The 15,492-nt window shown below is 44.7% G+C and overlaps 1 protein-coding gene across 1 annotated transcript in view; it reads right to left on the minus strand.

Annotated features, from left to right (window-relative positions):
- Window positions 1-292: 292 nt before the first annotated feature.
- The window catches only part of nxph1 (neurexophilin 1), a gene marked incomplete at its 3' end in the record, with an annotated part of 20,268 nt that continues 5,068 nt past the window's right edge, over window positions 293-15,492 (minus strand). The window contains exon 2 of the mRNA XM_084454822.1: window positions 293-1,048. Within this exon, the coding sequence (XP_084310948.1) occupies window positions 293-1,048 (756 nt within the window). The remainder of the gene's footprint in view (window positions 1,049-15,492) is intronic.

Consider the following 15,492-nt stretch of genomic DNA (forward strand, 5'->3'; position numbering starts at 1 on the left):
ACAAACAAAATCATTATTACTATATATTGTAGCATTGAGTTATATTTATGAAAATGATGATGATGATGATGATGATGATGATGATAACAGCCCCATGTAGCCTCACTTTTCAGAGAATTGTACTGTCTGTCAAAGTTCTGAATTCGATAATTAGATGATCAATAATTTCAATGGCTGACATTCTTTTATGGACATAGCCAGGACAGTACAGTTAACATATAACTTCTCTAGTGGGAAAAGAACCCCACTCTGTGCCTCTTTTGTCCATCACATGATGATGCTGTTGGCCGTATCAGCCGGAGGGGAAGTAGGGAGTGTCACTATGGTAGTTGTAGTCCGGGCACACTTTCTGCACCAGCTTGTAGTCAGTGCTGTAGAAGGAGATGTAGATGCAGATCACTTTGAAGGGCTTGGAGCACAGCCAGGACACATGGCTCTGGGTCTGCTCCTGGTAGCAGTTCTTGGACGGGTCGAAGTTGCAGTGTGTATTCCTGGCACCCTTCTCCACCTTCTCGTACTCGATGCGGCAGTTGAAGGACTTTGAGTCCTTGGCGTCGATGACCGACTGTTGCGCGGCCACGTCGAACTCCACAATCTTGGTGGGCGGGACCAGGCTGACGGACACGTTGCCCTGGCCCGTGGAGTTGTGGCGGAAGTAGACGCTGAAGGTGCCGTTGCCATGGTCCACGATCTTCCCCGTGATGAGCAGGTTGAGCTTCACCGTTTTGATGTTAGAGTGGAAGTCCCCCCAGCCGAACATCTTCTTGAACTTGCCCGTCTTGACCATGGGCCGTCGCTTGGCCCTGGGCCGGGAGTCCTGCAGGTCCGTGGAGTTCCTCAGCCAATCCCACAGGTCCTGCTCAGAGTAGGGCTCCGGGGTGTCGTAGCGCAGGTCCAGAGCTGTGCTGTTCTCTTTGCCATGCAGAGTCTGTGACAGCAGCCGACTGATGGACAAGTCCTTACTGCTTTCTGTCCATATGTGTTTTAAAGTAGACTTGGGGCTCCCCGACTTGAGGATGTCCGACTTGGAGGCATGGGCACTTGTAACCTGGAATAGAGAGAATAGATACATTTCATTGATATGTGTCGTTAATAAGTGTTCAAATCATGTTAGGGGACAAATCCATTTCTGAAACTCACGAGGAGACGCATCAGCAGATACTGTTAATATTAGACATTCAGGAAATATTGACTTCACACTCAAGTGTGCAGCTTTCCGCAAGATAGACTGATCGAATGGATTCTGAGGGGGGGTTGGATATAACCAATCATTCCGCAAGCTTCAATTTCAAGCTTCCAATTTCATCCCATGTTAGCAGACAGCGCCCCTTCGGGAATTAAAATGAGATACACAGGGATCAGAGTATAACACTTTGTTCTAATCTCTGCCTAGCACCTTCCTCTCTGTCACATTGAGGGGATTTCCACTGGCGCACACACAGATAAATGCCGGTAGTTATTCAGAGAGTAAAGACCAGACTATTAACTACAGAGTGCTCCTTGAATTGATGATTGATGAACCCCTGGGTTTTCTCCATTTAGCCCAGATGAGTGGAATTAGGTCCATACAGGGCCTGGCACAGCAACGTGACATTGACTGCCTGATTTTCTAGTGTAAGACGTGACAGTAGATCCGTCTTGCTGAGGTTTTTGCATTTTGTGGACTGGCCCCAGGGATCGATACATAGAAAATAAGGTTTCGCTACCAATCATTCGGCCCTTCGGACTGAATTGCCTCACAGCACGTCAGCGCAAGGGTGTCCGGCGAAGTTGTGGGGGGAACATGCCTGTCTGGCATGCATAGTTTATGGAAGAAAATAAATCAATACACATAACCATAAATGTGTTATGATACAGATAATGTCTCTTTTTGTAGAGGTAAAATACAATACAATACAATTATCATACAAGAACATTCTAGAACGATCTGGCATTAGACTACTCGCAGGTAATGCTTGTATTTGTGATTTTGCACCAACAACTATGGGTATATGGCCACTTGTTTGTCTATATTCCCCTGGGTGAAGAAGCGGGCGACAACGGCCGATGTTCCCGGTCAGTGTATACGGACATGTTTATATTATGCAGCTTTCAGACTCCATGTGCTGTCCATGTTTTTGGGCTGCGGGCCAGAGTGTTTGCTGGAGCCTGGTGCTGCCAGATGCAGTGTCCACCTGAGGGGGATGGTGCATCTGGTGAACACGGCCAGCTCTCTGGCCGGCATGGCCCTCGCAGCTGACTGCAGGCCAGACTCTGACAGCTGGACTCCCCCGGCCCAGGAAGGAAGCTGGTCAAGGAGCGGCACACACTCTGTGTGTGTGTGTGTGTGTGTGTGTGTGTGTGTGTGTGTGTGTGTGTGTGTGTGTGTGTGTGTGCGTGTGTGTGTGTGTGTGTGTGTGTGTGAGCATTGTAAGTCGTATCACAACATAACACTACAAGCAATGTGTTATTTTTAATGTAATCTCTGCCATTCTCTCTCTCTTCGTCTCTCTCTCTCCATCTCCCTCTCTCCATCTCTCTCTCCATCTCTCTCTGTCTCCCTCGCTTTCTTTCTACTACCTCGATCTCACTTCCACTCTATCCTCCTTGTGCTCTCTCTACCCCCCCCCCCCCCTCTTTTCTCTCCATGGCATAAAGCTGTTTCACTTCGCTGTGCTCCTCAGTTGTTCTTCAATCTCCACGTGGGGAGTTTTTGTGTTTTTTTGACAGGACGTTTCACAGCAGTGCACCAGTCACAGTCTGACTGTCTCTCATGTTGGCTTAAGCATTCCTGTGCTGTATGCTCTCTGATAGCCATCAGAGCCCTGCTCGGAGGGAGGAGTCATCACTACTGACAGAAGTCCTCTCAAACATTACCCAGGGAGGGCTTCTGTTTGGCCTAATAGAAAACAGCTTCACTTTGCTGCCAGGTGGTGAAGATACACCCGCCATGAGTCATTCCAGTCTACCGTAGCATGATTATAGAAGTCATATTCTGATGAGAGTGAATCTAATGACATTATCATCAACACGATTACTGTAATTTAGAAAATGAAATTACGTTATTTGCTGCCGCACGTCTGAGTGTTAATTGGTTGTAAAGTTTTACCGCACGTCAATAAGTCCATTAACTACAGAGTTTGAGCTTTGACACTTATTTCAATTTCTGGAATACAACATCCTCTCTACCAATGAAAATACTGTAGCCTTTACCGCTGACTCATGTGGCTGTGCAGGTCCTGCTGCCTTATTTCTCTGTCTATTAAAAATTAGCATATTCAATATCACAAATTACACTTTGTCATTACATGACATAATAATGAAAAAAACGTCTGAGTTCTGATTCCAAACATTCTGAAAATAAGCAAGGGTATTAATCTTCATGGAGCTAGGGCAGTATAAAACAGGGGACTAAACAATATTGGAGACGAGATCTCAAAGCTCCACACTTTGTCTTCAGCTTCTTTCAAAACTTCCAATCAGATCCATGGCAAAGGAAAGAAGTCCAAGAGACTGGCTCCAACACAGCATCGTCAGAAGAATGACGGCCTAGGCATAATGGATGGTATGAAAGAAGTCTTATGAAAGCTCTTGAGCAGAGAGAGAGACAGAGAAGGAGAGAGAGAGAGAGAGAGAGAGAGAGAAAAGACTGAGGAGCGGCAGGACTGTGGAAGGGTGACCCTGGACATTCAGGCAGTTAACCTCTAATTGAGTGAAGCATCTCCAGGGGAGTACAGAGTCCTCAAAGAGTATAATGAATCGAGCGGCTTTAGTGCGTACTCCTTTTACTCGGCAGCCCCCCTCGCAAGACAGCTTCTACTGTACAAAACAGTGTACAGACACATAATGAAGACATACAGAGTTCTGTAAGATGTGGTCGGAAAAGAAAAAAACATACTCAAGGCTACAACACCTCAATGTTTCATCTTGTCGCTGCAAACTTAAGTTCTTTCAGAGCCGTGTCGTCGTTGTTTTTTTCATACCACAGCGTATCACAACACATTCAGAGTGAGAAACAGAAACATTAGCGACATGACTAGGCCCTGAACTTGGGCCGGACCATTGGTGCTTGAATGTAAGCCGAGCCTGCAGAGAGCTAGACAGCTGTTAAGTGGCACTGGAATATCCCATTGTGACCATGCACTAGAACTGCCTAATGGCCTTGTAAGAAGGCTGTTAGACGCATCATTAAAGCAGGCTTTCTTACCCTGAGTGAATGTGCGTGCTTATGTCTGTGCTGGCCCATGCTGTGCGTGTGTGTGCGCGCTTGTGCGCGCGTGTGTGTGCGTGTGTGTCTGTGTGTGTAAAATGATCATAGGCTCCTTGTTCCATTGGTAAGTGGATAATGCGACAGATAAGAAAACTGCAACTGGGAAATATTGTCAAGCTCACTACAGTGCTCTCAAGTAAGTAGTTGTTGTTTCAGCTCATGGTTAAGTCAAATATCACAACATAGAGTATACATATACATTTTGACTGGATAGAGCCCTGCTCTTAATTCCTTTACACAATATTCAACCTACTTCAAAATGCAAAATGTATTTTCCACAGATGATAAATGACTTGCAAAAAGCCCCCATTTCTCATTGGTGAAATCCTCACAATATGTTCCTTTTGGAAGAAAATAACTGATTTCATGTCATTGTAGCAGTGGGATGAAAAATGGTCAGACACAATGTATCAACACATGTGTGTTAACGTTTTACGCTCTCTCATTTCTTATTCAAATCAGATAAGGACTCACGCCCTAACAATAATAAAATGAGAATTCCTTATAGCAAACGCTTTCATCATTATCATTGACTGTGCATTTGGAAGAGACATCAGCCTGTGCCTGGTGTAGAATGCCATATGTGAAGAGTGAAATGATGTGACCTGCTACTGCTGGGCTGCATATAGGTTTCTATGAGCCTACCCAGACACAGAGTGGGGAAGTTTGTTGTTGAAATCTCGAGGCTAATATGTCTCGAGGCTCCATAAATCAAAGCCGCCTTTATTTTGTCAGCATGCAGATGGCCCGAAAGCACAACTCACCCCAATTAAGCCCTGAGGGGGATGGGGGGGGGGGGAGTGTTTGGAGGGAAAAAAGGGCACCTGTTCGCCTGTCATATCCGGGGGTCTTCTGATCAGCGGCTCTAAGCTTTCCTCCCAGCCGTGTTGATGGTAAATTAATAATGGCAAACAAATCCAAGATGTCCTCCTAGCCCTTTGTGAATTCATTCTCTTTCCACTTTGGTCCCTCTCAGCTAATCTTCAGTGTCACACTTAATGAGATTTCCAGTTTGTAAAGTAACAAACCCCCCTACCCCCTCCCCCAAAAAACTCCCCCATTTCCTCCAGGGCTACTTATAGAGTACCCACTTCTGCACCTTAGCAGCCTTCATCCTCCGAGTAAGGGATGTTTTATAAAGGAGTTCATAATCACACTGGATACTTCACTGTACAAATATGAAGCCCTTACTCTGATATACTGTATGGCGCATAATGTGTGTTGATTAGCTTCATCATTTATAATGATCTATTTAAGCGACGCCTCCTGTTACAGAAAAACAAGCAATGACTCATGTAATCATGCTTAAACCAAATTATGCAAACACACGTATCAAAATTTATTTCATTAAGTAAATGTAAATGAACAATTGATTCTGTCATGAACAGTATAGAGAGCGATATTCAATGCAATTAGTCCCATGATTAACATTAAATGACACCTTATGGTCTTATTGTAGTGTATTTAGAGTATTAAAGGTGCAGAATGTGATTTGTGATTTCCCGGAACATTTGAAAGATTTTGTCATGAGAATTGCAAAAAAATATTACAAATAGCTCACATTGTTTCACTCCACTCAATCAGTCTGGCATAGCTCAATAGAGATCTGTTTGTGCTAAGCGGTCATAACACTAAACGTGAAAACGAACTAGCCAATCAGCGTTCTTTGAGGAAATACTAGCAGCTATCTGTATGCTGGGCTAGCAAGAAGTGAGAAGCAACTGTTTGTTCTAAAACAACAATGGCAGCTTCTAAAAAGGTTAGCGTAGATGCTGCTATACTGAAGCAATATCTCATGAGAGGGTGTGGTATATGGCCAATACACCACGGGGTGTGCTGCGGTCATAGGCACGAGGCGCAGCCGAGAAATCTAGGTTTCACATGCAGTAATTCAGCCAGGTTAACACTTATGTAAACACTTGCTGAATGGGTTGCACTGAGATAACACGACGGTCTGAGGTAAAGTTGGTTTCATACTGGACATTCAACACTAACAGACATTCACATTGAGCATGGTGAATTTTGTTTCAAAAAGCTTACAGATGGAAGTTTAGATAAAACCAGTTGTTTGCACATATTGCAGTGATGTCTTTCCACGGAAGCAAGTGGCAAAAAAAGAGAAAACTCTGATTCCTCTAACAAGCCCTGGCTCCAGCCCCTGAATCTGAATGTAAGGCTATTAATTTGTCATGCATTTCCACACATAGGCTATTTCATCTCCCCCCCAAAATACAAGTAAATACTATTATTTTAATAGTAAAATTAATACTATTAAAATAATAGTATTTACTTGTATTTTGGGGGGGAAATGAAATAGCCTTTGTGTGGTGTTAGAATAAAGAAATGCATGACAAATTAGTAGCCTTACATTCAGATTCAGGGGCTGGAGCCAGGGCTTGTTAGAGGAATCAGAGTTTTCTCTTTTTTTGCCACTTGCTTCCGTGGAAAGACATCACTGCAATATGTGCAATTAATCATGATTAATCACAGCCTATAGTTGTGATTATTCAATTATTCATATGTTTAATCCATTGTCGGCCGTAATCTGAACTGGAGAGTATTTCTTTATTGAAAGAAGAGTAAAGAACGGCACTGAAGGCTTTTTTCGGTGGAAAATATGTTTTCGTTCTTCTCCTGACTGGCTTCAGTAAGAATTTGATTTACCCGTGATACATGGTGATAGTCAGATGTTCCATCCAATCACCTGCCTAGTAGTTTTGAAAGTGCCTGCCCTTTTCCGTTTCCAGCTAAACCTTCCCAGATGGTTGAGTGGAACAAACCATCGGGTGCATCGGGTAAGGTTAAAGCTGTATTTGCTTGATTATATGCTGTACATTCAGGTTAGGAGAAGGATTAAACTAATGGTTGGATTTACTCAGCCAGTAAACTGTGGTGTAGTTCTCAAGTGCCTTTTGTTAGACTGAAACTCAACCCCACCCCATCCTACCAGAGCTCTAGCAGAAATAGTATCATTCATAGTCCAAACAGAAAAAGCCTACTCAGATAACCAGACGGAAAACAATTGTACCAGCTGGCCATTCTCTTCTAAACAGAGAATGCCATTGAGAGAGACAGAGAGAAAGAGACAGGGAGGGGGGGAGAGAGAGAGAGATCAGAAGTCAGGTACAGAAAGAACAATCTGCATGTTGGCCTACATTACTATGCACGGTCGCTCTTCAGGATCAAATTAAACCCATAATCCAATAAACTGCCATTTCTGCTTCCAATGACCCCAGAGGACCTCATCTCACATTCATGACAAGTTTTAATCAATATGATTTAGTGGTTGAGGACACAAATAACTCAACTGAGCAAAAAGATGTAGTTGCAGAATTCCTTTACTCCTAGCTATTGGCTATCTGTAATTGCATTTTATAAATGGCTTTTAGTTTGATACTGTCGTGCATTGATTTCCAGGTCACAAGGTGTCACCAGACGAGAGAGAGAGAGAGAGAGAGAGAGGCAGGGATGAAGAAAAAGAGAAAGGTGTCGATATCCGCGGCCTTGGGCACATTGACTGGACGTTAATGCTAAAGGGATCACAAACACACCAGAAAAGAGTGAGGGAATGTAGTAATGTAGTGAGGGAATCTACACAGGTGGATGTACAGTATACTGCTTGTGGTGGATATACAGTACAGTACAGTATACTGCTTGTGTTTCACCATTTAAACTTGTGAGCATCGGTATCAAACACTACAGCATTATCATCACTACTACTGTAACTCTATTGATACCTAGGAGCTGTGGAGAAATAACTCTCACAAGAATCACAAGAAATTATTCAATAATCCCCCAAATTATGAGACAAACTCATACATTTGTTCTCAGAAGCCATCAAAAAAGAGAGCATGATTCCCAAAACATTTAAATGAAATCCATGCAACGGAACCTGAGAAATTCATCCTTATCGCTGTTCCAATTAAATTCTGCCCAATTGCTTTTCCATTCCAGGCATGTTGGCTGGCTGCGCTGCTTAAACAGCACTATAGTGAAGCTAATTTCCATCTCAGTGAAATAGACTGCCGAGCAGCAGCTTGCATCTTAGAGCTGCCGCTGGAGCAGTCTCCAAGGGGGCCAGAACCGAGACATTAGAGCGGAATCTTAAGTAAACTCAGCCTTAAGCGAACAGCAGCTAACCTCAGATTAGCTCTTATCAGGCCCTTTGAGGCCCGTGTGTTAGGTGAGGAGAGGAGAAGGAGGCGCCGGGAGGAGGAGGAGGAGGGGGGGGGTGCGGAGGAGGGGGAGAGATGTTAAGCCTGACAAGGCCCGACTGGCCGCGTGTGACTCCCATCTCCTGAGCTCATTTGAACACGGTAAACCAGGTAGACCTGGGTTCTAAGCCTTCTTTGCTCACTAATGGGAAAATCAAAGGCCTGTGTCATGTCTGAGGCCGGAGACCGGAGGGTTTAAACATGAACATGGTGTTCTGCATGGTCTGCCATGTTCTCGCGCGTCAAAGTCTATATCCTTATCCGCACCTCAGGACTTACTGTAGCTCTCTTTTAATTTCCAATCAGATTTCTAGCTGCAATGCTAGGGAATGGCTCTCAACTGGATGAGTGCCTGACAAATGTTACTGTGTAACTGCATAACTGTATGTAACTGCTCTCCCATTGGTGTAATGCAACTCTGCACAGACTAATGACATAAAAAAGAAGAACTAGAGACATACAGAACTCCTTTCATGTCAGTGGATGGATACACCAGCAGAATTTGGCTGAATGATGAATGAGACACAGTTTATTTAGTCCCAAGGCTAATGATAATGAACATTTTGTGAAACAAAGAATATAGTTACATCCCCACTAGATACAGAACCTGTCTCAAATCAGCCGTCCCTCCACAAGGAGCTGTGAGACATCCAGATGGACACCCCAGCTCCGTCTCCCGTGACGACCACAAGAGTGTGTCCAAGCCACAGGAGAGGCTGCCGGGACTCAGGTGGGCTGTCACCGTGACAACAATGTACTTCCAGTGGCTTGACAGAACCCAGAGGGGAACGCTATGGAAATAAAGATGTAGACGTCTGCTGTCCTTGTTACGAAAGACAGAGGTGAATAATGGTATAATGGGAATATCTCTGGATACAGTTTTATGGTGCATGCATTAGTGTCAAGTGTTGATGATCCCTTTAGACCTTCACTTGATTAGCGACCCTCCACAGGGTGCCAGACCTCAACCAAAGAGCCACAACCTTGAGTGGAGCAAAGACGACTTATACCAATACTACTTTGTAAGACTGTAGATGTCTCAGGATTTACCAATTACATACAGCTCCCAGTACAAAAACAGCCACTGAAACTTGAACAAAGGCGTCCAGGTCAGCTTTGTCTAAGCCGAGACCTCGGCTATTGTCTGGTAGTGGGACAGAACCTTTATAGAAGTCACGTCCATTTAAAATCCCCATTGTCCTCACAGTTTGCCTTTCAGCCCGACTCTCTGTGCACCATTAATCACCAGGGACAGCGCCACAGACATTTCTCCACTGATGGGGGGGTACAGGGCTTAATCTCATGCTACACCAAGCAGTGAGGGCATTAGCCCAACATTAATGCACATCAAGTAATTAGCCAGACGTGTAAGAGAGCAGATTTTTTTTTTATATTACTTGAGTCCTCTGAGAGTTGGACAAAGGAAGAGTGGATGTGCTGTTGTGCTGTCGTTGTGTTTCTGTTTTGTGTTTCTGTGCCGTCATCTCTCCAGTAGCCCAATCTCCCCACCCCACCAGTCCAGGCCTCGGGGAATCTTACACCCGTTCCAGCCGCCGGTATTATTAGAGGCTGTCCTTCCAGTGTAAATAGAGGATTCACATAATGCACCACAATAGTGCTCAGCCACAGATAGCGTGCAGTGCTGACTGGCCGATATGCGTGCAGCAGCTTGGCGCCGCCCTGCCTGATACATGGCGTGAGGGGAGAAATAGATTCAATTCAAAATGACTTATAGCACAAGGCAAAGCTGAGCAGCATTCAAAAAATAAAAGTGGATTTAAAATGCTAGATTTAACCTTAAATGATGTGGCTACTGCGTTGGCTCCCTTACAACCAAAAAGGGCGGGTCAACTCCCAGTATTATTTCTCTGGGATGGAATGATATTTTCTGCACCGAATTTCTGTATCATAGATGCAGGTTTGCCCAGTTCTCCCCTCCCTCATGGCAGAAGTGGTGAATAACTTGATAACTTCATCCCTGACTCACAGATCCCTGACTCAGAGATTTGGTCATGGAGTTGGGTCCCAATGTGCACAATTAATGCATGAAAAATGGACTGCACTTAGCACTTTTATCCAAAGCGCTTTACAGTGGCCTCTCATTCACCCATACATTCACACACCAATGGCGGCAGCTGCCATGCAAGGTGCTAGCCTGGTCATTGGGAGCAATTTGGGGTTCAGTGTCTTGCCCAAGGACACATGGAAGGAGGAGGCGGCGGGATTCAAACTGCCGACCCTACGATCAGTGGACGACCCGCTCTACCACTGAGCCACAGAAAGCCGCATGACTGTTATGATGAGCCTGGATCTAGTGACTGAGTCAGGGCACCAGCGGTGGATAGCCTTCCTGGTCTCTCACAAGGAATCAAAAAAGAACTTTTTAGATTCCTTGGTCTCTCACCTGCTTATCCTGCCAGAGTGACGGCACATTTACACACACACACATACACACATACTGTATACTTAAATCCAGACCCATCGTTTTTGAGTCTGCAGCCTTCTCTATACTGTAACTGGATCATTGGTGGATATGTTTGTGATACATTTTCAACAGTAACTTCAGTATATTGACGGCATTTCCCCCTGATAAGTGAAAGCTGCCCATTTTAGTCCATCCATTAGGGTTCCACTAAAGAATTGGAGCATGGAGCTATTTAAAAAAAAAAAAAAGGAAAAAAAAGGGGGGGGATTACTGAAGCAATTTAATTCCTCCGTTCCTCCTACTCCTCTCCACCCACAGCTGGTACATGCCTACTTCAGAGCATGAGACATGCTCTCCCATTGGTGTAATGCAACTCTGCACAGACTAATGACATACAGTATAAAAAAGAAGAACCGGAGCTGACATACAAAACTCCTTTCATGTCAGTACTGTAGATACACCAGCAGAATTTGGCTGAATGATGAATGAGACACACACAGTGTATTTAATCCCAAGGATAATGATCATTTTGTAAAACAAAGAATATGCATCATATTTTTGTCAGGAGTCACTCGAGGGCTGAAATCCATTAGAGTCATAACAGTGCGTCATGTCTTGATGATGACACCATACGCTCTGAGATTCAGGCAGATATTTATGCTAACAGTTAGCCATGACACTGGGGGCCGCTTGTGAAGAGAGAAGTTGCGCCCGGCGCATGTTAAGAGATTTCTCCGTCTCTGAGAAGCTGGCAGTTCATTTGGTCGTACATTTCTCTCCTGTCACTCATCACAATGAGACTCAGAGCTCAGTATTTTAGTCACTGAGGAGGGAAGGCACACACTCTCCCATTTCTCTCCAATACTTCCCCCTTTTTATTTCAAACTACTTAGATACTTTTATGCTGACCACTAAAAGTCTGCTGCAGCAAACACATTTAATTTAATTAACTCATGGGGCCGTTTTGGAATCGCTTTATTGTCCGAGCCATTAACTTGAGACATTCAGCCAAATAGTTTTTAAATTTCAGCTGAGTCTATGATATAGTGATATTGTAGAGAGATAAGTGGCACTGGGTTACACTTTTCTGCAATGGTGCTTTGCTTTTTGGTGAGCTACTGTATACAGTACCTGCTTTTGAACAGGATTGAATGCTCACAACTTCCAACCTTTGAAAGTCGATTGCTCATGACTAGTAGAGTCATGACTGTCCACCATTTCTCGTGAGCACTACTACAGTATTATATAGTACATCCTCCATTTCACACATCTTTTGTTGTCTCCAACACACAGACACACACACGCACGTGCTTGCAAGCGCCTTCCTCCTCCTCCACACACACACACACACATGCACACACACTCACAAAATCATCTTAAAGGGATCATGTGCACCTGGTTGTGCCCCCGTGAAACAGTGGCTGCTAGGCCGGGTAATGTTTGAAGTAATGGCTTGTGAGGCCTGACAGATCGCCTGTGCTCTCCTGGAGCTGCAGGCCCGGCGCTGGGAGAACAGAGCAAATCCATCACAGTGACAGGATGAATCAGTACTGAGACACCTCACTACCTGTTAGAGGAACTCCCATCAGCAGTAATTGATTTGATAAATGCTCCGGCATACACAGGGAGAAAAAGGAACGGGAAAGGGGGGGGGGGGGGGGTGAAACAGAGAGAGAGAGGGAGAGAGAGAGAGAGAGAGAGAGAGAGAGAGAAAGAGTGGGAGAAATGAGAGACAGGCAGCTTCGATCTCAAACTTCTAGAACCTCTTCAACACAAAACAAGAGCATCCGCTTGTCTACTCTCCTCAGTCTTTCAATTATTGTCCCCTTTATCAAGAACCTTGGCATTCCGGTTTGTTTGTTTTTTATTTGGCATGTACAGGAGCGAAGCGCCCCCGCTGAACAGAACAGCATGGATGTTTACTCAGCTATATTTGTCCAGTACAATGTGATGGAATTTATTTCCACAGCTTTAAGTATAAACATGAGCAGGTGCAGTGATAAGTGAAACACAGGGAGAGAAATGGCAAACGATAACCTGCAGTACTTCTTATTCCGTTCTGCACGCTTGCATTAGGAGTCCGGGGTCAATTTAAAAAAGAACACTTATTCATGTGATTCCACGAGCGAGCTGCCCTGTTCGTGTAGTGGAGAGAGAGACAGATAGCCACACGAGGAGATAGAGAAGGCAAGAGTAAATGAGAAAGAGAGATAAGAGAGGGGGATGGAGAAGGCCTCCTCGCTGTTCTCCTCCATAGCAGAGCACCAAAAAGGATGAGTTTTATCTCGCTGACGGGTGATTGACAGCTGTCGTCCTAAGCCTTCCCGGCCTTTCCACAGAAACCTCTTACAGGCATGTTTCTTGTTTTCCCTCTCCACCGTGGTTAGAAAGAGTCAGAGATATAATTGTAATTCTGAAAATCAATAAGGCTGAAATCTCCTGGGCTCTTGAAGTACTGTAATTCACTGCATGGGGAGTTGATAAGGACCCTGATCGGTCCATACCATCTTTCATGGATCCCTAAAGCGAATCCTCACTCTTCAATTCTCCAAATAGGAAAAAAGGGAAATGGTATAACATATTGATTAGTGAATTAAAGATAAGCAGTGCTTATTTATATATGTGTGCAGAGCTAATATAATTTCATTATCATTATAGAAGCCACATTTAAGCGGGTTGTAGCCGAGACTTTAGAACCGTATTGGGTCACTTCGGACCCAATAACATTCTGGCTACAGCTGATAAGATAATCAATTACAGAACTGACGCATAAAAGAAAAGTAAACAGCCACTTGTACACCACAGACAGTTTTTTCTATAGATTGTATCCCCTTAGATCGCTTGATAGTGGATAGTGGTATAAAATATGTTTGTGTCAGTTTGATGAAAAGTTGAATTCCCTGTTCATTGCCATAGACTAAAACATGGAGCTTGACAACTTTCATTGGCCGGGTTTCCCGATAAAGAATCAGTTTTGACTCTAGTCTACTGTATCCTTTCTGCCCAAGTTTGCCATGAAGGGACAGCAACTGCACAAACAATCCAAACTGTTAGAAGTTGAAACCAACCCAGGCTGACCCATGCACGTATGGACAGCAAAGTGGATGCACACATACTGTACAGCAACCCTCCTCCCCTTCCCAGCACTCTCTCTCCCCTCCATATTCCATTTCTATCCTCTAAACCGTTGGTTTCCACTAACAATACCTTCAGCCCCTCCTGGAGAACTATGACACATTGTGAGGATGTAATTGCAGGACATTACATAATCTGAAGTGGATAAACTGAAATTGCTCTGATGAGGTATTTGCAAAATAAAAGGAATGGGGCGCCCCGGTAGCTCAATGGGCTGGGGTGCTTACCATGTAAAGGCTAGTCCTTTCTGCAGCAGCGTGGGTTCGAATCCGGCCCACGCCCTGTCTTCCCCTCTTTCTCTCTGTCTTTCACCTACACTGTCCTATCCCTAATAAAGCACAAATGCCTTAATATCTTTAAAAAAAAAGGAATATCCCATGAAATCAAAAAAAAAAAAAAAGCTGCAATTTGAAAACTTCCCACCCAGGTCCTGTTCCATCAGCAGACAGGCCTTTTGGAGTAGTTGGACACATGTTCATCTCTCACGGAGTTAAAAAAAAAAAAGAAAGAAAAAGAATTACAGCTCTCCTCACGTCCCTGGAGTGGGGCTAAAGCGCTCGCATGGCCAATCATTGTAACCTAACGGGATGGAAAGATCTGGGAGATAACGGACTTCGCTGGTAATTCCCGTCAGCGGGCGCTGTGCCTCTCGGACCGTGCAGCAGGCGCCACCCCGATGACAGATCCATCGCCGGTGCCAGGGCAGTGGAGGGAAGCGTCGCCGCACGCTGCTCCTCCCTTCCCCCTCCCCTCCTCCTCCCCGCCTCCTCCCCTCCTCCTCCCCTCCTCTGCCCCACACCCCCTCCCATCCAGCGGAACAGGAGAGGACTGTCTGAGCCGCTCTGTGGTCAATCAAGCCCATTGTTAGACTACAAGGCAAGGCAATCTATCACCACAGCCAGCAGTGGACACAGCAGGTGCACGCTGGGATGCCTTTGTGTTCTCAAACGACATCATATGTAGCCTGTAACCTGTAGCCTGTATATGTAGCAGCCAACCAAGGACATGTCGGTCATACTCAGGGGTGTAGTGGTGACTAAAGACATGGGTATACTCTGACTAAAGATGTGGGTATACTCTGACTAAAGATGTGGCTATACTCTGATTAAAGATGTGGGTATACTCTGATTAAAGATGTGGGTATACTGAAGCAGAAATTTTACAGTTTTTACATTAGTGGTGGTTAAAGAAGTGGATATACCTGTACTGTGGGTCCATAGATAAAGAAGTGGGTCTACTCCGTATACCTCCATATACCCTCCACTACACGACTGGTCATACTGCATAAAAATCACCAGCACAACAGAACTAAGGAAAATAGCATTTGTGAGAGGGGATGTATGGATTTAACATAACCTGAAAACTCATTCAGAGAAAATTCAGGATCTCTGTTGATGGGACTGGTGAGTGCCTCTTCCGACAGAAACCTGCCTCTTGGCTTTAGCATGCAGCAGCCAACTTCTCAGATC

This window comes from Borostomias antarcticus (genome assembly GCF_949987555.1).
Source record: "Borostomias antarcticus genome assembly, chromosome: 21".
NCBI lineage: Eukaryota > Metazoa > Chordata > Actinopteri > Stomiiformes > Stomiidae > Borostomias > Borostomias antarcticus.